This window comes from Meleagris gallopavo, chromosome 8, assembly GCF_000146605.3.
Source record: "Meleagris gallopavo isolate NT-WF06-2002-E0010 breed Aviagen turkey brand Nicholas breeding stock chromosome 8, Turkey_5.1, whole genome shotgun sequence".
In the NCBI taxonomy this organism is placed as follows: domain Eukaryota; kingdom Metazoa; phylum Chordata; class Aves; order Galliformes; family Phasianidae; genus Meleagris; species Meleagris gallopavo.
The window spans coordinates 10,519,319-10,532,888 of NC_015018.2; the positions used below are offsets into that span (position 1 = coordinate 10,519,319).

Consider the following 13,570-nt stretch of genomic DNA (forward strand, 5'->3'; position numbering starts at 1 on the left):
AAAAAATCTATCTATCTATTAATATATATATACACATATACAAAATAATTAATTCAGTTTCAAAAAAAGTATTTCTGTCTTCTCTTTCTGTCAGGGTGCTCCTGGGATGGCCACGGCAGGGATGAAGGTCAGTTCTGCTCTACTCTTCAGTGTGTCAAGAAGGGTGCATTAAAGAGCCAGGGAGAGCTATGAGAGAGAAGGAAAATGGTCAAACAGCTCCCACTGAAGGGGAATGACAGAACTGTAACTTCTGGCAGAGAAGCTTGGTCTGTCCTCAGCTGCATCTGCTGCTCCCACAGCACTCTGAGCAGAGACAGGTGGCACTCCACAGCAGTATCAGGATGGCAGCTGAGCAAAAAGCGAGCTGGGTGCCAATGTAGGGGCTGTAAGTCATCTTGGTGGGGCTGAGGTGTGCTGTCCTGGTTGACTCCAGCTGCTGAGGAAAAGGCAGAGATAAAGAGGTTATCCCAGAACAGGTGGGGACAGCTTTTCTCCCTGATGCCGCACTGTTCCCATATTGACACGTCCCCCCATCCTTGTGATATCCTCAGCTTTGCTGTGCTCCTGTGCAGAGATAGGAGTAGGTAAATGCCTTAGTGGCAGCAGGTGAGTCTTGACTCACTGTGGTAAGTCTTCTCTTGAAGCACAGCAAGGTGGTTACTCCATCTTGCTGTTTATTTTCAGCAGTCCAGGAGCTGGCTAATGAAGACGAAACAAGCTTTAAGTAGAAGTACTAAAAGGCATTAAAGCATCCTCACACCCCAAGACCTCCACAGATGAATGCTCCTTCCTCCACCCTGTTAGCTCTAGGAGGTTTTGTGCTCGTTTTCTATTTTCTCACTTTATTTTCTTGTCTCTTTCTTACCAGGGTGAGCCTGGGACTCCAGGAGAAAAGGTACTTGGAAAGCATTGCTCTGAGGCTGTTCTTCTGTTTTGTTTGTGATTTTTTTATGTGATTTTCTTTTTCCCCCACTTCCCAGAGTAGCTGAGGAACAGCTCTGTGCTCCCCAAGGCACAAATCCAGGTTTTAGTGACACCTGCCAGCATAAGCAATGGCAATAGTAAATGGCAAGGGTGTACAGTGAGAACCCATCCTGCAAACAGATCCACTCTCCCTCCCGCTGGTGTCTGTTGGTGGGATTTCCTTCCAGCTGCCTTCCTCCCCTTCTCCCTACCCTGCAAAATGCCCACAGCACACTTTGCTCAGCCAGCTTGCTTTCTCTGCCTCCCAGCACGTCTGTGCCCACTAGAGGTACTGCCATGGTTCATCAGGGACTGTGGGATGTTGTTCTTCTGTCACATGCTGAAGGCTGCCCTGTCCTGCCTCTGCTCGTGCATAGTTTCAGCATAGCCTGACCTGGTGTGAGATCCTGTGGCGGACGCAGTACAAAAATACCCTGTCACTCTCCATCACTAAGCAGCCAGTTTGGTTTCTGAACAGCTGGCTCCTCTTGTTTGAGGCTCACTGGGTTGTGTTACAGCATGCGGCAGCCATGTAACAGACGCTCTCTGTCTCTTTTCTTCCCCATGAAGGGAGATCCTGGAGTCCCAGGGAGGATGGGCCCCCCAGGTTTGCCAGGGAAAAGGGGGCAGCGGGTAGGATATTGTGTGTTTGGCCTTGGTGTGCTGTGTTCCCTGGGAGTGGGAGCTGGCAGCAGCCTGCTTTGCGTTGCATTGTCGTGCTTGCAGGGATCATGTGTCCTTTTCTGGCTCTTGCCCTGTTGGTGAAGTGTGTTTGTGTGTTCTTGCTTGTAGAAGGCGGGGGGCTGGCAGCAAGTAGGGTAGTGTGAAGTACCTGGGACACAGTCTTTTCCTGGGAATAATTAAAGGCAGTTCTGTGCAGCCCATACAGGTGTGATCCTTGAATGAGAAGTATGATAACAAAAGCAGAGAAAGGCAGAATGTGGCTATGGGGAGAGAGTTGGGTGGGGGCCTTCCAGGACAAATCACCTTAAAGGAATGGGCCACTGCACTCCAGAATTGCCTAGAACAAACAAACAAACAAAAATATTAGTGCTTTTTAATTATTTTCCATGGAAAGTGCACGTCTGTTCTTGGAGCACTGATGTAATCCCTCCAAATGTCAGATGTGTGCCCCTGAGCTCTGGTGAGACTGGTGTGCAGCACCTGTCTGTGCAGGCAGCAGCATGGCACCAAGGGGACCTCTGTGCTGGCCTTGTTGGTCTGCAGCGCTGCTTTTGTGGAGAGAGGCAGAAAAGAGAGGTTTTGAATTGTTCTTTGTAATCTGCACAAGTCAATTTTGGAGACACGAGGATTGCAGGTAAGAAAATCTTTTTCTGATTATGCATTTGAAACCTCTCTTCCTGGCAATGAAGAAAGCTCTGTTAGACCGTCCTTAAAAAATACAGAGTCCCACACAGCAACCTGTAGCTGAGAACCATGGGTTTCGCAGTTGGGTGGAATGGGCAGAACAAATCTTAATTTCAGGAGAAATACCACAAATATCTTCCCAGTATTTCAAAGGGTGATCTGAATGCCATGGTGAACTAAGCAAAGTCACTTCACCAAGTGAGTGCTGGTGCTGGACACCCTCTTTGGTCGTTGCCTGCAGTGCCTTGCAGAGCTCACCTGCAGACCGTGCTCACCAGGCATCACATCAGCTGGTCATAAACCATCGCCTCTTCTTGCTGTTTTTGCCAGTCTTTTTATTACTTTTCACCACCACTGTGTGTCGCAGAGCTTGGCTGATAACTGAGATGCTGCACTGCTTTCATTTAAAGAGCATGATGAAACTGGGGTTTGGAGCCAGGAGCGGGATTCATTCCATTGGGATAGGTGTAGCAGATTCTTGCCAGTGCAGCATTGGCCACTGAAACTGGGAGGTCTGAACAGTGAGAGTTGGGAAGTGGGCAGTTTGTGTAGGAAGAGCTGAACTCTGTCAGGGCATGGAGAAAGTCCATTCTGGGCAGCAGCTTCTCTAGGTGTGTGGAATGGGGAGAACCCATGCTGAAGGGCTGACAGGAGAAAGGGCTTAGCAGATGAGCAGTAAGAAAGAAAAAAGGGGATTCATTTTCATTTGGAAAGATATGGCAGTGATATGTGGGGATATGCAAAAACACTGGAGAAAGCAGTCACCTGCTTGAGCAAGTACTGCTGGCAGATGCTTTGGTTTGCCTAAAATAAAGTCCCTGAAAGGAAAGGACAAAGGTTTGAAAGCAGGAGCAGCTTGTGTTGTCAGGGACAACAAAAAATATGTTTACAAATACATTAACAGTAAGAGGAGGGCCAAGGAGAATCTCCATTCTTTACTAGATGTGGTGGGAAACTTCACTACTGAGGATAAGGTTCCCAGGGAAGTGGAGAGGTCTCCGTCCCTGGAGGTGTTTGAGGAAAGGGCAGAGGTAGTACTTAGAGACATTGTTTAGTGGGCAGTATTGGTGATAGGTAGACAGTTGGACTAGATGATCTTGGAGGTCTTTTTCAACCTTAAAGATTATGATTTTATGAACTTATCCTTTGGCTGCTTGTCCAGATGACCTGCCAAGTCAGCTCCCGACTGTATTTTCTCCACAGGGCGAGAAGGGCCGAGCTGGTGATCCTGGGCTCCCTGGCCCTAAGGTTTGTATTTTCCACGAGTTGGAGCCACTCTTTCTCTCCTTTCCTTCTTCCCTGTGCCAGCTGTGCGCAGCCATTTCCCTATGGTATTTTTGATTTTTACGGGCTGAGAAGTAGATAGCAATCACACCTTCAGTCAGACTTTCACCGCGAACTTGCCCTTTGGAAAAGGGGACAATGCACTTAATGACAGTGACCATGTCAGGAAAGTATGAGGGTTTAATGACAATGCCATATGAACACTGCTTTCCTCTTACTGCTAGAGCCCCCAGGCAGAGCTGTACTGGCCCAGCCCCTGGTTGAGGCAGGGATGTTCCTGGGCTATCCAGAGCCCAGCAGATGGAAGGACACTGGCTAAGCTTGTTCTGGGCCCTGTCTCTCTGAGCCAGCAGTTTGGCAAGTGAAATTAGAGAGATGGAATGAAATGTGATTTGTGATTTGTTTTTCCTTGCATGCAGGGAGAGAAGGGAAATGGTGAGAATGCCTTGGTGGGAGGCAAAGGGGAACCTGGCCCTCCTGGTTTGCCTGGGCCCCCTGGACCAAAGGTAAGCGGTTTACCCTTGAGAGAGTTTGTTCTCTTGGGAAGGGGGGGTGGAGAAAGGTATTGGGATCTGAAGTCATGGGTGGAGATTGGGGTTAACTGAGGAGGTGTGACACACCGGAGTGCAATTCTTCCTACTGGGAAAGCAAAGCCAGCAGTGGAGTTGCACCCTGCCCATGCAGTTCAGTCCAATCCATTTATTTTTCTCTCAGGGAGAAGCTGGTGACGTTGGTGCTGCAGGATCACGGGGGGAAAAGGTAAGAGGGCTTATGGGCAGTCCAGCTCTGGGTTTGGTATTGCAAAAATACTCCTATATGTTGAAAACTTAGCAGAAATGAAGCTTTTTAAAACTGGGCTGTCTAGGGTGAAGATGAAAAGCAGAAGGTTAAGCACAGGAACAGATTTGGCCACCACTTGAAGTGGTTGTACCTATGTTAATGAAACAGGCTGACCTGATCCCTCAGAACCAGCTCTTCCAGCAGCAGCTACTGGTGAAGCACACTGAATCTCTGGTATGCCACAGAGTACATCAGGCTGGTCTGGGGAACAGGTATACCTACAGCTATTTTGGAAGAATACTTTCTCAGAAGAAAAATCTACAAAACTACTTTGTGGTGTTACTGAAGTATTGCAGGTTATGTGCAAGGCTTTCTATTCCAACTTAGCTGGAAATCGTTTTAGAGGACTTGTAGAATCCAGTGGTTGCTGGAGTTCAAGCAACTGTAATGATGGACATTGCTAACAGCATCTTCTTGTTACAGGGAGAACGTGGTGCACCAGGAGAGCAGGGACCCATGGGGCCAAGGGTAGGTGTCCCTTTGCTAATGCTTTTGTGCAGTTTTGGCCCTTCAAAGAGGTCTAAGGATAGTGGGACCACACTGATGGTCTAGCTTGGGCTTCTACTTTCTTGATGTTCTCACCATTGCTTAAAGGGCTTACAAGCTGGGTAGTGATTAAGTTTGCGGGCTCCTTCTCCATACCTTCATCAGAAGATATTTCTCCTTCAGGGGAGAAGACTTCTTAAGCTCATCAGGGTGAATGCTCTGCTCATTTGTAGGTGGAGGCAGTCTGGGCATCCAGTCTGAATTCGGGCCCTTGGCATATCTGCAAATGGCAGTGCAAATCTGACAGTGGACACAGTTCCTGGATTCTGGCCTCAGCTTCACCATGTACCAGACTTGTAAATTCTAACAGTTATGGCACGATAACCTGGAGCTCATCTGGCTACAGCTCTATAGTGTTCCCTATATAAAATACGCTTTTAAGAGCTTTGTTCAAGAAATGAAAAACTAGAACCTTGTGAAACAGATCCCTCTCTGAGGGATTTTTTTAGGGTGACCCCCATAGTTCCCAGGCTACATCATGGGGAAGGAGATCCCAAAGCTCCTACTGAAGGTCGGATATTTTGCAGGGTCCCAAAGGAGAGCCTGGAAAGGATGAAATGATGGACTACGATGGTAACATCAGTGAAGCTCTCCAGGTGAGCACTGTCCTGCTATCCATGAGGTGACTGTTTGGTTTCCCAGGGGATGCAGAAAACCCAACACAGTGTAAATCTTCCTCAGCACTAACAGTGAAGAAAAATATTTGGTTATTCTACAGCACTGTTAGTCCCACAGTTCCCTGCGTACTGTTTTGATAAATATCTGTGTATCTTACTTAAGTGAGAAATTAAGTCTGGCAGACAGTAAGGCCATGGGAATCCCCTGAAGAGTGGGACAGGGATTGAAGCCTTAGGATGGACTGGTGAATAAAAGCACTGCAAAGCCTCCTTAGAGGTGTGTGCTTTGCACAGTTGTGCCCAGCTTTGGGTTAGTCTGGGTTCTGTTTGGGAGAAAAAAAACATCATGATGATGGGGAGAAATTGCTGCATCACTCCATGTGACTCAGAGCTGTTTTTTGGCTTCATTTCATAAGGTCCTATGAAACAAGGTCTGGGAAGAAGCTTTGTTTTCAAATGACTGATACCCTTTTTCTATTTCTTCACTTTCTTTTTCTTCTAGGAAATACGAACCTTGGCCTTGATGGTGAGTTCCTAGCTTCACTGTGTGGCCCTAAGTGATTAGCCATATGTTCATCCTACGCAGATACCTGCACCATTTTTGCTCAGCTAAGGTCTGTTTAGCTGTTGGGGCAGTGTTGACAGCTAAAGGAAGAGCTCATCTTGCCGTCTGATCTTGGCACTTGAATTATGATCAGGCCCTTTATTTCTCTAAGAGGTAATGTTCCCTGCTCAGAAGGGGCAGGGAAGAGTAAGGGGGGCTGACCAAGATAAAGAAAACTCATTGGCAGCCCTTGGCAGACACTTTGTAATGAGAGGGGAATACATATTTTCACCATTGATAAGTATAACTTGATATTCGTCCCATACAAAAATCATTTAAAACAGCAGTGACAACAAGAACCCCTTTGAAAGGAAAGGCAAAGTGATTACTTGGAGCCAAAGAAGAGGGTGAAAGCATCTGTGTATTTTGTTTCTTAGGACAACAGGACACTTGACTGGGGAGCGAAAAGGCCTGGCAAAGGAAAATGGATATAAGCATCTAGGCTGAGCTGCTGCCTAGGTCTCCTTAAAGCAGTAATTGCCTAGATTTATCATTCTTGGCTCTGCTTAAGCTGCACATGGGATCTAAGAAGTGTAGTGTTTCTTATGGTCTCTATCAATCTAAAAATATATATTTGTAGATGGGAAGGGAAAATTCTTGTTAAGTTCGTCTCAGTTCTAAGAGTGAATAGCTGTAGTCATTTTTGTTTTCTTCCATGAGAAAGTAGAGGAATGCATAAGTATCTATAACTTTTTGAATTTGGGCTGTACCTTAGTAGGTCTCTGTACTGCTTTGCTATCCAAGCAAATGCAATTTTAGGAGTCTCCAGGAAAATTTCCCTTAAACACAGAAGAGATCTTTGGTTACAAAACACAAAAATGAAAGCCCTGATGATATTTTGAAATTTTACTTTGTCTAGGGACCACCAGGACTTCCAGGTGTGGCTGGACCTCCAGGGCCACCAGGACAGAAGGTACTGCAGAGCTAGGGGAAGAATTCACACACATTTCTCCCCAGTGCTCCTCTTCTTCCTAGTCAGCACTGTCAGGCCACGTCCTGCCAGGCTCCATTCTTCCTCAGCCATGGTATCCTGAATCCCTTTTCCCACAGTGATAAGGCATTATCTCAGAGATGAAGGATCCTTCCTACTCACCCTCCCCCTTACAAAACATCTTATGGGAATTGGTGTTGGCTGGGGACTGTTACAGCACTGGGGCCATGAACTGTCATTCTGGGTAAACAAGGCTGCTTTCAAATGGCCAAAGTAACAATTTTGTGTTTCAGGGTGAAATTGGCTTACCGGGTCCTCCAGGCCATGATGGAGAAAAGGTAAGACAAGCTACCTTTGTAGATAGTTTCATCCTTCAGTAGCCTTAATTGGAGCTAATTTGCACTGATACTTATGCACAGTTGCTTTTCCACTTGGAGGTGGGAGAGGGAAGTGGCTTGGCTCCATAGAAATGAGCATTTGTGGCTAATCAGAGTATTAGCTTCTATGGAACAGTTAGAATGGCAGGGCAAACCTGCTTCTTTTTTCTTTTTTTTTTTCTTCTCCTGTTTGTGATTCTTCCAGTTGTGTTACTATAAGTGAATGAGCAGCGGAGGCTCTAAGCTAGGGAGTCACTAACATTTCTCTTACCTGTCAGTCTCACTTATTGAGTGAATTTCTTTTAGGGACCACGAGGCAAGCCAGGAGAAATGGGTCCCCCTGGACCTCATGGACTGCCAGGAAGGGATGGACCACCTGGAATAAAGGGAGAGCCGGGCCAGATTGGGGTTGCAGGAGAAAAGGGGCATAAAGGAGAGCCAGGACAAGCAGGCTCACCGGTGAGTACATTGGAGCACCTCAGCAGTATATATGTTCTTGTGGCTCTTCAGGTTTTGGGCAGAGCCGTGTGATAACTCAGAGCCCCTGAGCAACTGGGGCAGAGTGCCCAATTTCCTAGCTTGAGCCTGTCACAACTTCTGCACCCTAACACTAGTCAAGAGGGTTTGTGTGAGTTTTTACCTTTCTGCAGGATTAATAGGATAAAGCTCTTGCAGTAACAACAGCTGGTTATTGGAGTGATTTCTAGCATGTACTCCAGCAAACTGCATAACCACAAGCAGAACTTGGAGGCAGGAAAGCAGTCCTTCATTGCGACTCTGGGGAATGGTACATCCACAATGACAGGAGGGTGTTTCGGGGATATTACTGTCTGGTTTTAATACCAGCAAAGCCCTGCCTTTCCCTGCGTACCTGAAAGCTGTCTGGATTTTCCATTGTATTCTTGGAGCGCATGGGGCACAACTCATTTCTGGCAATGATATCTGTAATACCTGCAAAAAAGTCTTGCAAAAAGCTGCAAATCTTTCTTGATTCATAGGGTCTTGATGGCCCCACTGGAGAGAAAGGAGAACGAGGTGACCAAGGGATGCCAGGACCACCAGGATTGCCGGGTCCCATTGGACTTCCAGGATTGACAGTAAGAGTGAAAAAGACAGGCTGACCTTTCCTGCTCAGTGAATTGAAAACAGTACATTGAAAGCAACACATGTTTCCCAAAGTGCAGTATATCTCAGGATCCTTAGACCATCCTATCCCTTGGAGCTAGGTGCTTTGGCATCAGCAGACATCTGTCAGATCTCCAGCAGCAGGCAGGCAGCCAGCCAAGCATTAGTTCCCACTGCTCTCTGGAGGTGCTGGGCTCTGGAAGCTGCCTGTAAAGCCTGTACAGCTAAGGCAGCCCATACCTAGTTTGCTGTCAGCATGAGGCTGCTTCTGAGTGGCTTGCTGTGCTCCCTCCCTGGGAGGCTGTAGTGCAGCAGAGATGTCAGGTTGTTATTGGGGAAAGGCAGACAGAGTCCCATGCTCCCCCTACACAGCCCCAGGACACCGCTCCCAGAGACCTCCTGTTTTGTAAGGTTGTCATCTCTGGAAACGGAGGTGCTGAAGAAACATCAGTGAGCTGTTAGTGAAGTACCTGGTATAGTCTCACTCCTCCTTTTGGGCACTGTTGCTTCTCAGCATCTGGGTGGTTGACACGTGGCTTCTGATGGAGTGAGGCTCCAGAAGGCAGCTGGCAGTGACAGGCTGTGTTGTTGTGTGCAGGGAGAGAAGGGTCAGCCTGGGGAGCGTGGAGACAAAGGAAATCCAGGAGAATCGGTAGGTCACCTGTCTCATTTCCTTTCTGCAGTAGGAGAGGGATGGCTTTGGCAGCAGTGCTGCTGAAAGCCAGCACACTCTCTTATGATGCATCCCACAAGCTTTATCTTGTGGGACTGAATTGCCAGAATTGCTGGCCATCTTTAGCTACTGATGCCCTACTTTTCTTCTACATAAGAACAGTCTAACTCACAAGCAATCAATAATGAATGCCTAGGGAAGAGCACAAGACAATTGGAAGCACAACAATTACTTTCCTCAACATTTGTGGTGAAGGATTTTTCTAAAAAAATACCTGCCTGGACCTAGATATTTTCAATATATGTTGGCTTAATGAATTTGCCCCTTTTCTCCTCAAAGCTCACTGAACTTCCATCATGCCCTGCAGTGAGGAGTCCCTCAGGCTATCAGTACTCATGTTTGTAGAGCCAGCTACCTTCCTTCCTATACTTTGAAACAGCTAGCTGAAGTAACAGTGGAAGACTAGTGGAAGTGTATTTTTTTTTCTGTAAAAATATTACTGCTTTCCTTTCCTCTAAATCTCTGCAACTACTGCAATAACCCTTTCCAGCATCCTGCTGCTGCTTCTTGGCCACTCTGTCCTGGATTGCTGTTGCTTCTGAATGCAGCTTTCTGGGGCAGTCCAGATTTCCAAGCCTGGTGGAGCTCAGCTGCTCCATGTGCCCTGCCTCCCCTCTGAGCACTTCCCCTTCACATGCTGAGGCCAGCAGCTTGACACTGACTTCTCTTGCATTGTTTTCTAGATGTCTGGCCCCCCTGGACCTCAAGGCCCACCAGGACCTCCAGTAAGTGTTGAGATTCACCTGAGGAGAGAGGCACTGGGAGTGTGAATGAGATGAAAGTGGCTGGGAAGGATTTGGGGTGCAGAAAACTGTCAGAAACACTGCAGCATTGAAGCATCAATGCACTTAGTGTCACTTCCAGAACTACCTCCAGGGTAGGTCAGAATTACGATGGGCTGGGAAGTTAAAGGGTGAGAGGTTAGATTAGCCTAAGATAAAAGGGAAGACAGTAGTGACATGGAATGGACAGGATTAAAAAGATCAAGTGCAAAAATGGTCTTAATAGCAAGCCTGGCCTGCTGCCAGGTTGTTCTTGGTGAGAGCCTCCTCATTGCCAGATGAGAACAGTACGAGAAGTGCCCTTTACACAAATAAAGAGGCCTTTGGGCTAAGCATTTGTGCCCTCAGTGTATCAGGAAATGAAAGCTTTATGTTGCCCAGTGAACTGGCATGCCTGGGTTTTAAGGCACGCCCTTAAGTGTTGCTCATATCTCGTTTCTCATTCCAAACACAGGGTCTTCAGGGCCTTCCAGGACCAAAGGTAAGGCTGTCAAATTTTCAATCCTGAAGTTTTGCTAGAGTTGTCCAAAGAGCCAGAATTCCTCTCAGCAGCAGCTTCCTAGCTTTCAAAGTTGCTGCTCTTCCATATTGGTAAGAGAACAAAACTGTCTGTATACTATCCTGAAGGGATTGGATTAGCAGCATCCATCCAGAACAGCGGTCATTTTCTCCTGTTCTCAGCTAGAGAAGTGGGAAGCCTCTGGCCCTTGGAAATCTTCCCATGAGAACATAGCTGAAATCTTTGTCTGAAGGGTAAAGGTCTGTACAGCGGGATGGACAACCTGCCATACAATCCGAAGTAACTGAGCTCTATTTTAAAATTAGCCAGGTTCGATATGCTGTACATCCTGCTGTAATGCCATTCAAGAACTTCACTGTTCTCAGGGATTTAAAGCTTTCTCATCTCCATCTACATGTGCTTATGCTCAATCTGTTCTACTGGCTGGCAGGTGCAAAGGAAAGGGAAAGTCTGTTTTCCAAAAAATTTTGACTTTTTTCAAAGCTTATAGACACCCTTACAATGAACCTACAGTTTAAAATTCAAAGTCACCTTATCAAATCATTGCCAGGTACTTGCATTTACCTGATGCTCCCTGCAAGAGCAGGGAGAACAGTACAGGAGGAAGATCTGTTCCCGTTTGACCATCTTCAATTATCCTCTGGACCTGACTGTCCTCTTACTGGCATTAATGAGAACAAGCCACTTTGACTGATGCTGGTTATCTTCTGATTGAACCAAGAATTGGGCTAAAGCACAGCTCTTTCTTTGCTGCCTCTCGCATTCTCTGCTGCTTTGTTGCTCTTGGAATGAAGGATTGTTTGTTATATAAGTGCTGTCATGGTGGATTATTTTCTCCATCCTTCCTTTAGGGGGAAGCAGGGATTGATGGAATGAAAGGAGAGAAGGGTGTCCAGGGTGAAAAAGGAGACAGAGGGCCACTGGGATTACCCGTAAGTATCCAGGAAGCAGGCAGTGCTTTACAAGCCAAACTGGTATCAGCCGTAAAAAGATCTCTTGGGAGGAGATGCATGCAGGGATTTGATACGTAAAGCCAGAGAAAGAGATGGTCTATAAATAACTGTGCCATTGCTTCTTAAGCTCACAAAGCCTCCATTTCTGTACACGACCTGTGATCCTTTTAGCGATCCTTTTAGTTCTTCCTTCTTCTGGCAGCTTTGGGAAAAGCAGCAGCTTTCCCATAGGTCATTTGCAACCACTGTTACTGGTCTTGCACCATCTCCCTGAAGCACAAAGACGTGCAGAAGTGAAAAGGAGACACTTTCCCAACGATTTGTCTCCTGGGCAGGCTTTGTACAAAAGTGTGGCATTTCTGAAAGCACCAAAACCTTGCTGTCCAATAATTTCCTATCACTTCTGCAATGGACATGATGCTTTCCCTGATGCAGGAGAGGCTTCCTGTGTTCCCTGCTATAGATGAATTCAGTATTAAAGTAGTGCTAGCGCACTGCTTAGCTTACGAGGAAGGATTTTGGCAGAATGGTAAAATTGCACAAGCTTCAGATACAAACCTGAGAGTTTTGCAAAGAAAAGCTCACAGATCATATCTACTGAAAGCCTCTACACCTGGTGTCTGAGACTCATCTGCTGCTGATGAGTTAGCAGTAACTTAGTTCTACTCAGTTGCTCTACCAGTCCCTGGATTCTCTCCTTGTGTGAATGCACTGATGGTAAAGCACACCCTCTCCCTTCACTGAATGGTACTGACTGGAAATGAGCACTGCAGAGTGCATCTCGTGCTTTATGATTTCGTTGCCAGCTTTTGTTTGATCACCCAAAGCTGACTTTGGCTGAAATGTGCACATCTTTGTTTGTAAAATGTTTTCCTTTTTCAGCTGTATTTATAGCAGTTACCTTCCTGCCCCTGGTGCACTTCATCTGACTGTAGGCACCTAACTGAGCTCATAAGGTGTGTTTTTGCCATGGGCTCCACGCATAGCCAGTGGGGAGAAAGTGATGCTTTTAGAAGGCTCTAATCTGAAGGGCAGTGTAGCCAGGAGAAGTAAAACCTCAGTTCCCGTTCTGCTCTGAGAAATGCAGATGGGAGCTTTCTGTGCAAAAACAGTTATTCTTTAAAGTCTATGCATTACTAGGACAGGGAAAGGAGGTTCTTGTGGCTGTCTGAGCAGAAGACACCCCAAGAGTTACCGTGAATTGAACCCCATCAGCCATCAGGGCCCCATGCCTGCATTCCTGCTCTTGGTCTTTTGACCTCTGTAGTCAACAGCATCAAAGCCCCCTAGCTCACAAATGTTCCTGAGCTGTGGAGTGGGGAAGGCTGTCTCAGAAATGTTCTTGTTGAAATGTTCTGTTGGACCAATGATAGCAACTGGCTAACTAAGCCCTGAACAGAACAACTGTTAGGTTTCATGCTGAGGAAATTAAGGGGAACCCAGTTCTGCCACAAAGGCAGTGCAGATTTCAGCTGTCACATTGTCCTTGTCTGCAACAGAGCAGCTTCTTCCTCAGAAAGACACAGAAAGAGGGGAAATTTGCATTCTGAGGGGGATCCAAATGTTACAGGCCAATATTATACGTATTCAGTGTTTCTGTGTTTTTGTTGGTTTGCTTGTAAGCACCATCACCTGTCCTTGAGATCTTAGCTTTTGTTGATTGCAAGTGTATGTTTGTCTGGAGTCACTGCTTCACTCACCTCTCCTCTCCCCCCTCACCCTCTTCCCCTTTCCTCTTGCCTTGTTTTTGTTCACCTTTCCCCATCTGTTCAGGGTGCTTCAGGTTTAGACGGCAGGCCTGGACCACCGGTGAGTTCCATTTCTCCATTGCCCTATGTTCCTCTCCCCCGTACTGTGACTTGTCTCGTCTTTTTCACCAGTCTTGTTTACACCAAAAATAACCTTATTTTCTCCAAAGCAGGTTTGG

The 13,570-nt window shown here is 46.7% G+C and overlaps 1 protein-coding gene across 16 annotated transcripts in view; it reads left to right on the forward strand.

Moving 5' to 3' along the window:
* The window catches only part of COL13A1 (collagen type XIII alpha 1 chain), an 81,105-nt gene that overhangs the window by 55,908 nt on the left and 11,627 nt on the right, over window positions 1–13,570 (forward strand). For 11 of the 16 annotated variants that reach the window (XM_031554388.1, XM_031554382.1, XM_031554379.1 and 8 more), the window contains 18 exons: window positions 95–127; window positions 869–895; window positions 1,534–1,596; window positions 3,535–3,579; window positions 4,035–4,121; window positions 4,330–4,374; window positions 4,879–4,923; window positions 5,529–5,597; window positions 6,121–6,144; window positions 7,082–7,135; window positions 7,447–7,491; window positions 7,837–7,989; window positions 8,529–8,627; window positions 9,254–9,307; window positions 10,072–10,113; window positions 10,625–10,651; window positions 11,542–11,622; window positions 13,417–13,452. In XM_031554388.1, the coding sequence (XP_031410248.1) occupies window positions 95–127; window positions 869–895; window positions 1,534–1,596; window positions 3,535–3,579; window positions 4,035–4,121; window positions 4,330–4,374; window positions 4,879–4,923; window positions 5,529–5,597; window positions 6,121–6,144; window positions 7,082–7,135; window positions 7,447–7,491; window positions 7,837–7,989; window positions 8,529–8,627; window positions 9,254–9,307; window positions 10,072–10,113; window positions 10,625–10,651; window positions 11,542–11,622; window positions 13,417–13,452 (1,029 nt within the window). The remainder of the gene's footprint in view (window positions 1–94; window positions 128–868; window positions 896–1,533; window positions 1,597–3,534; window positions 3,580–4,034; window positions 4,122–4,329; window positions 4,375–4,878; window positions 4,924–5,528; window positions 5,598–6,120; window positions 6,145–7,081; window positions 7,136–7,446; window positions 7,492–7,836; window positions 7,990–8,528; window positions 8,628–9,253; window positions 9,308–10,071; window positions 10,114–10,624; window positions 10,652–11,541; window positions 11,623–13,416; window positions 13,453–13,570) is intronic. The other 5 variants (XM_031554387.1, XM_031554390.1, XM_031554393.1 and 2 more) reach the window with 3 other exon arrangements.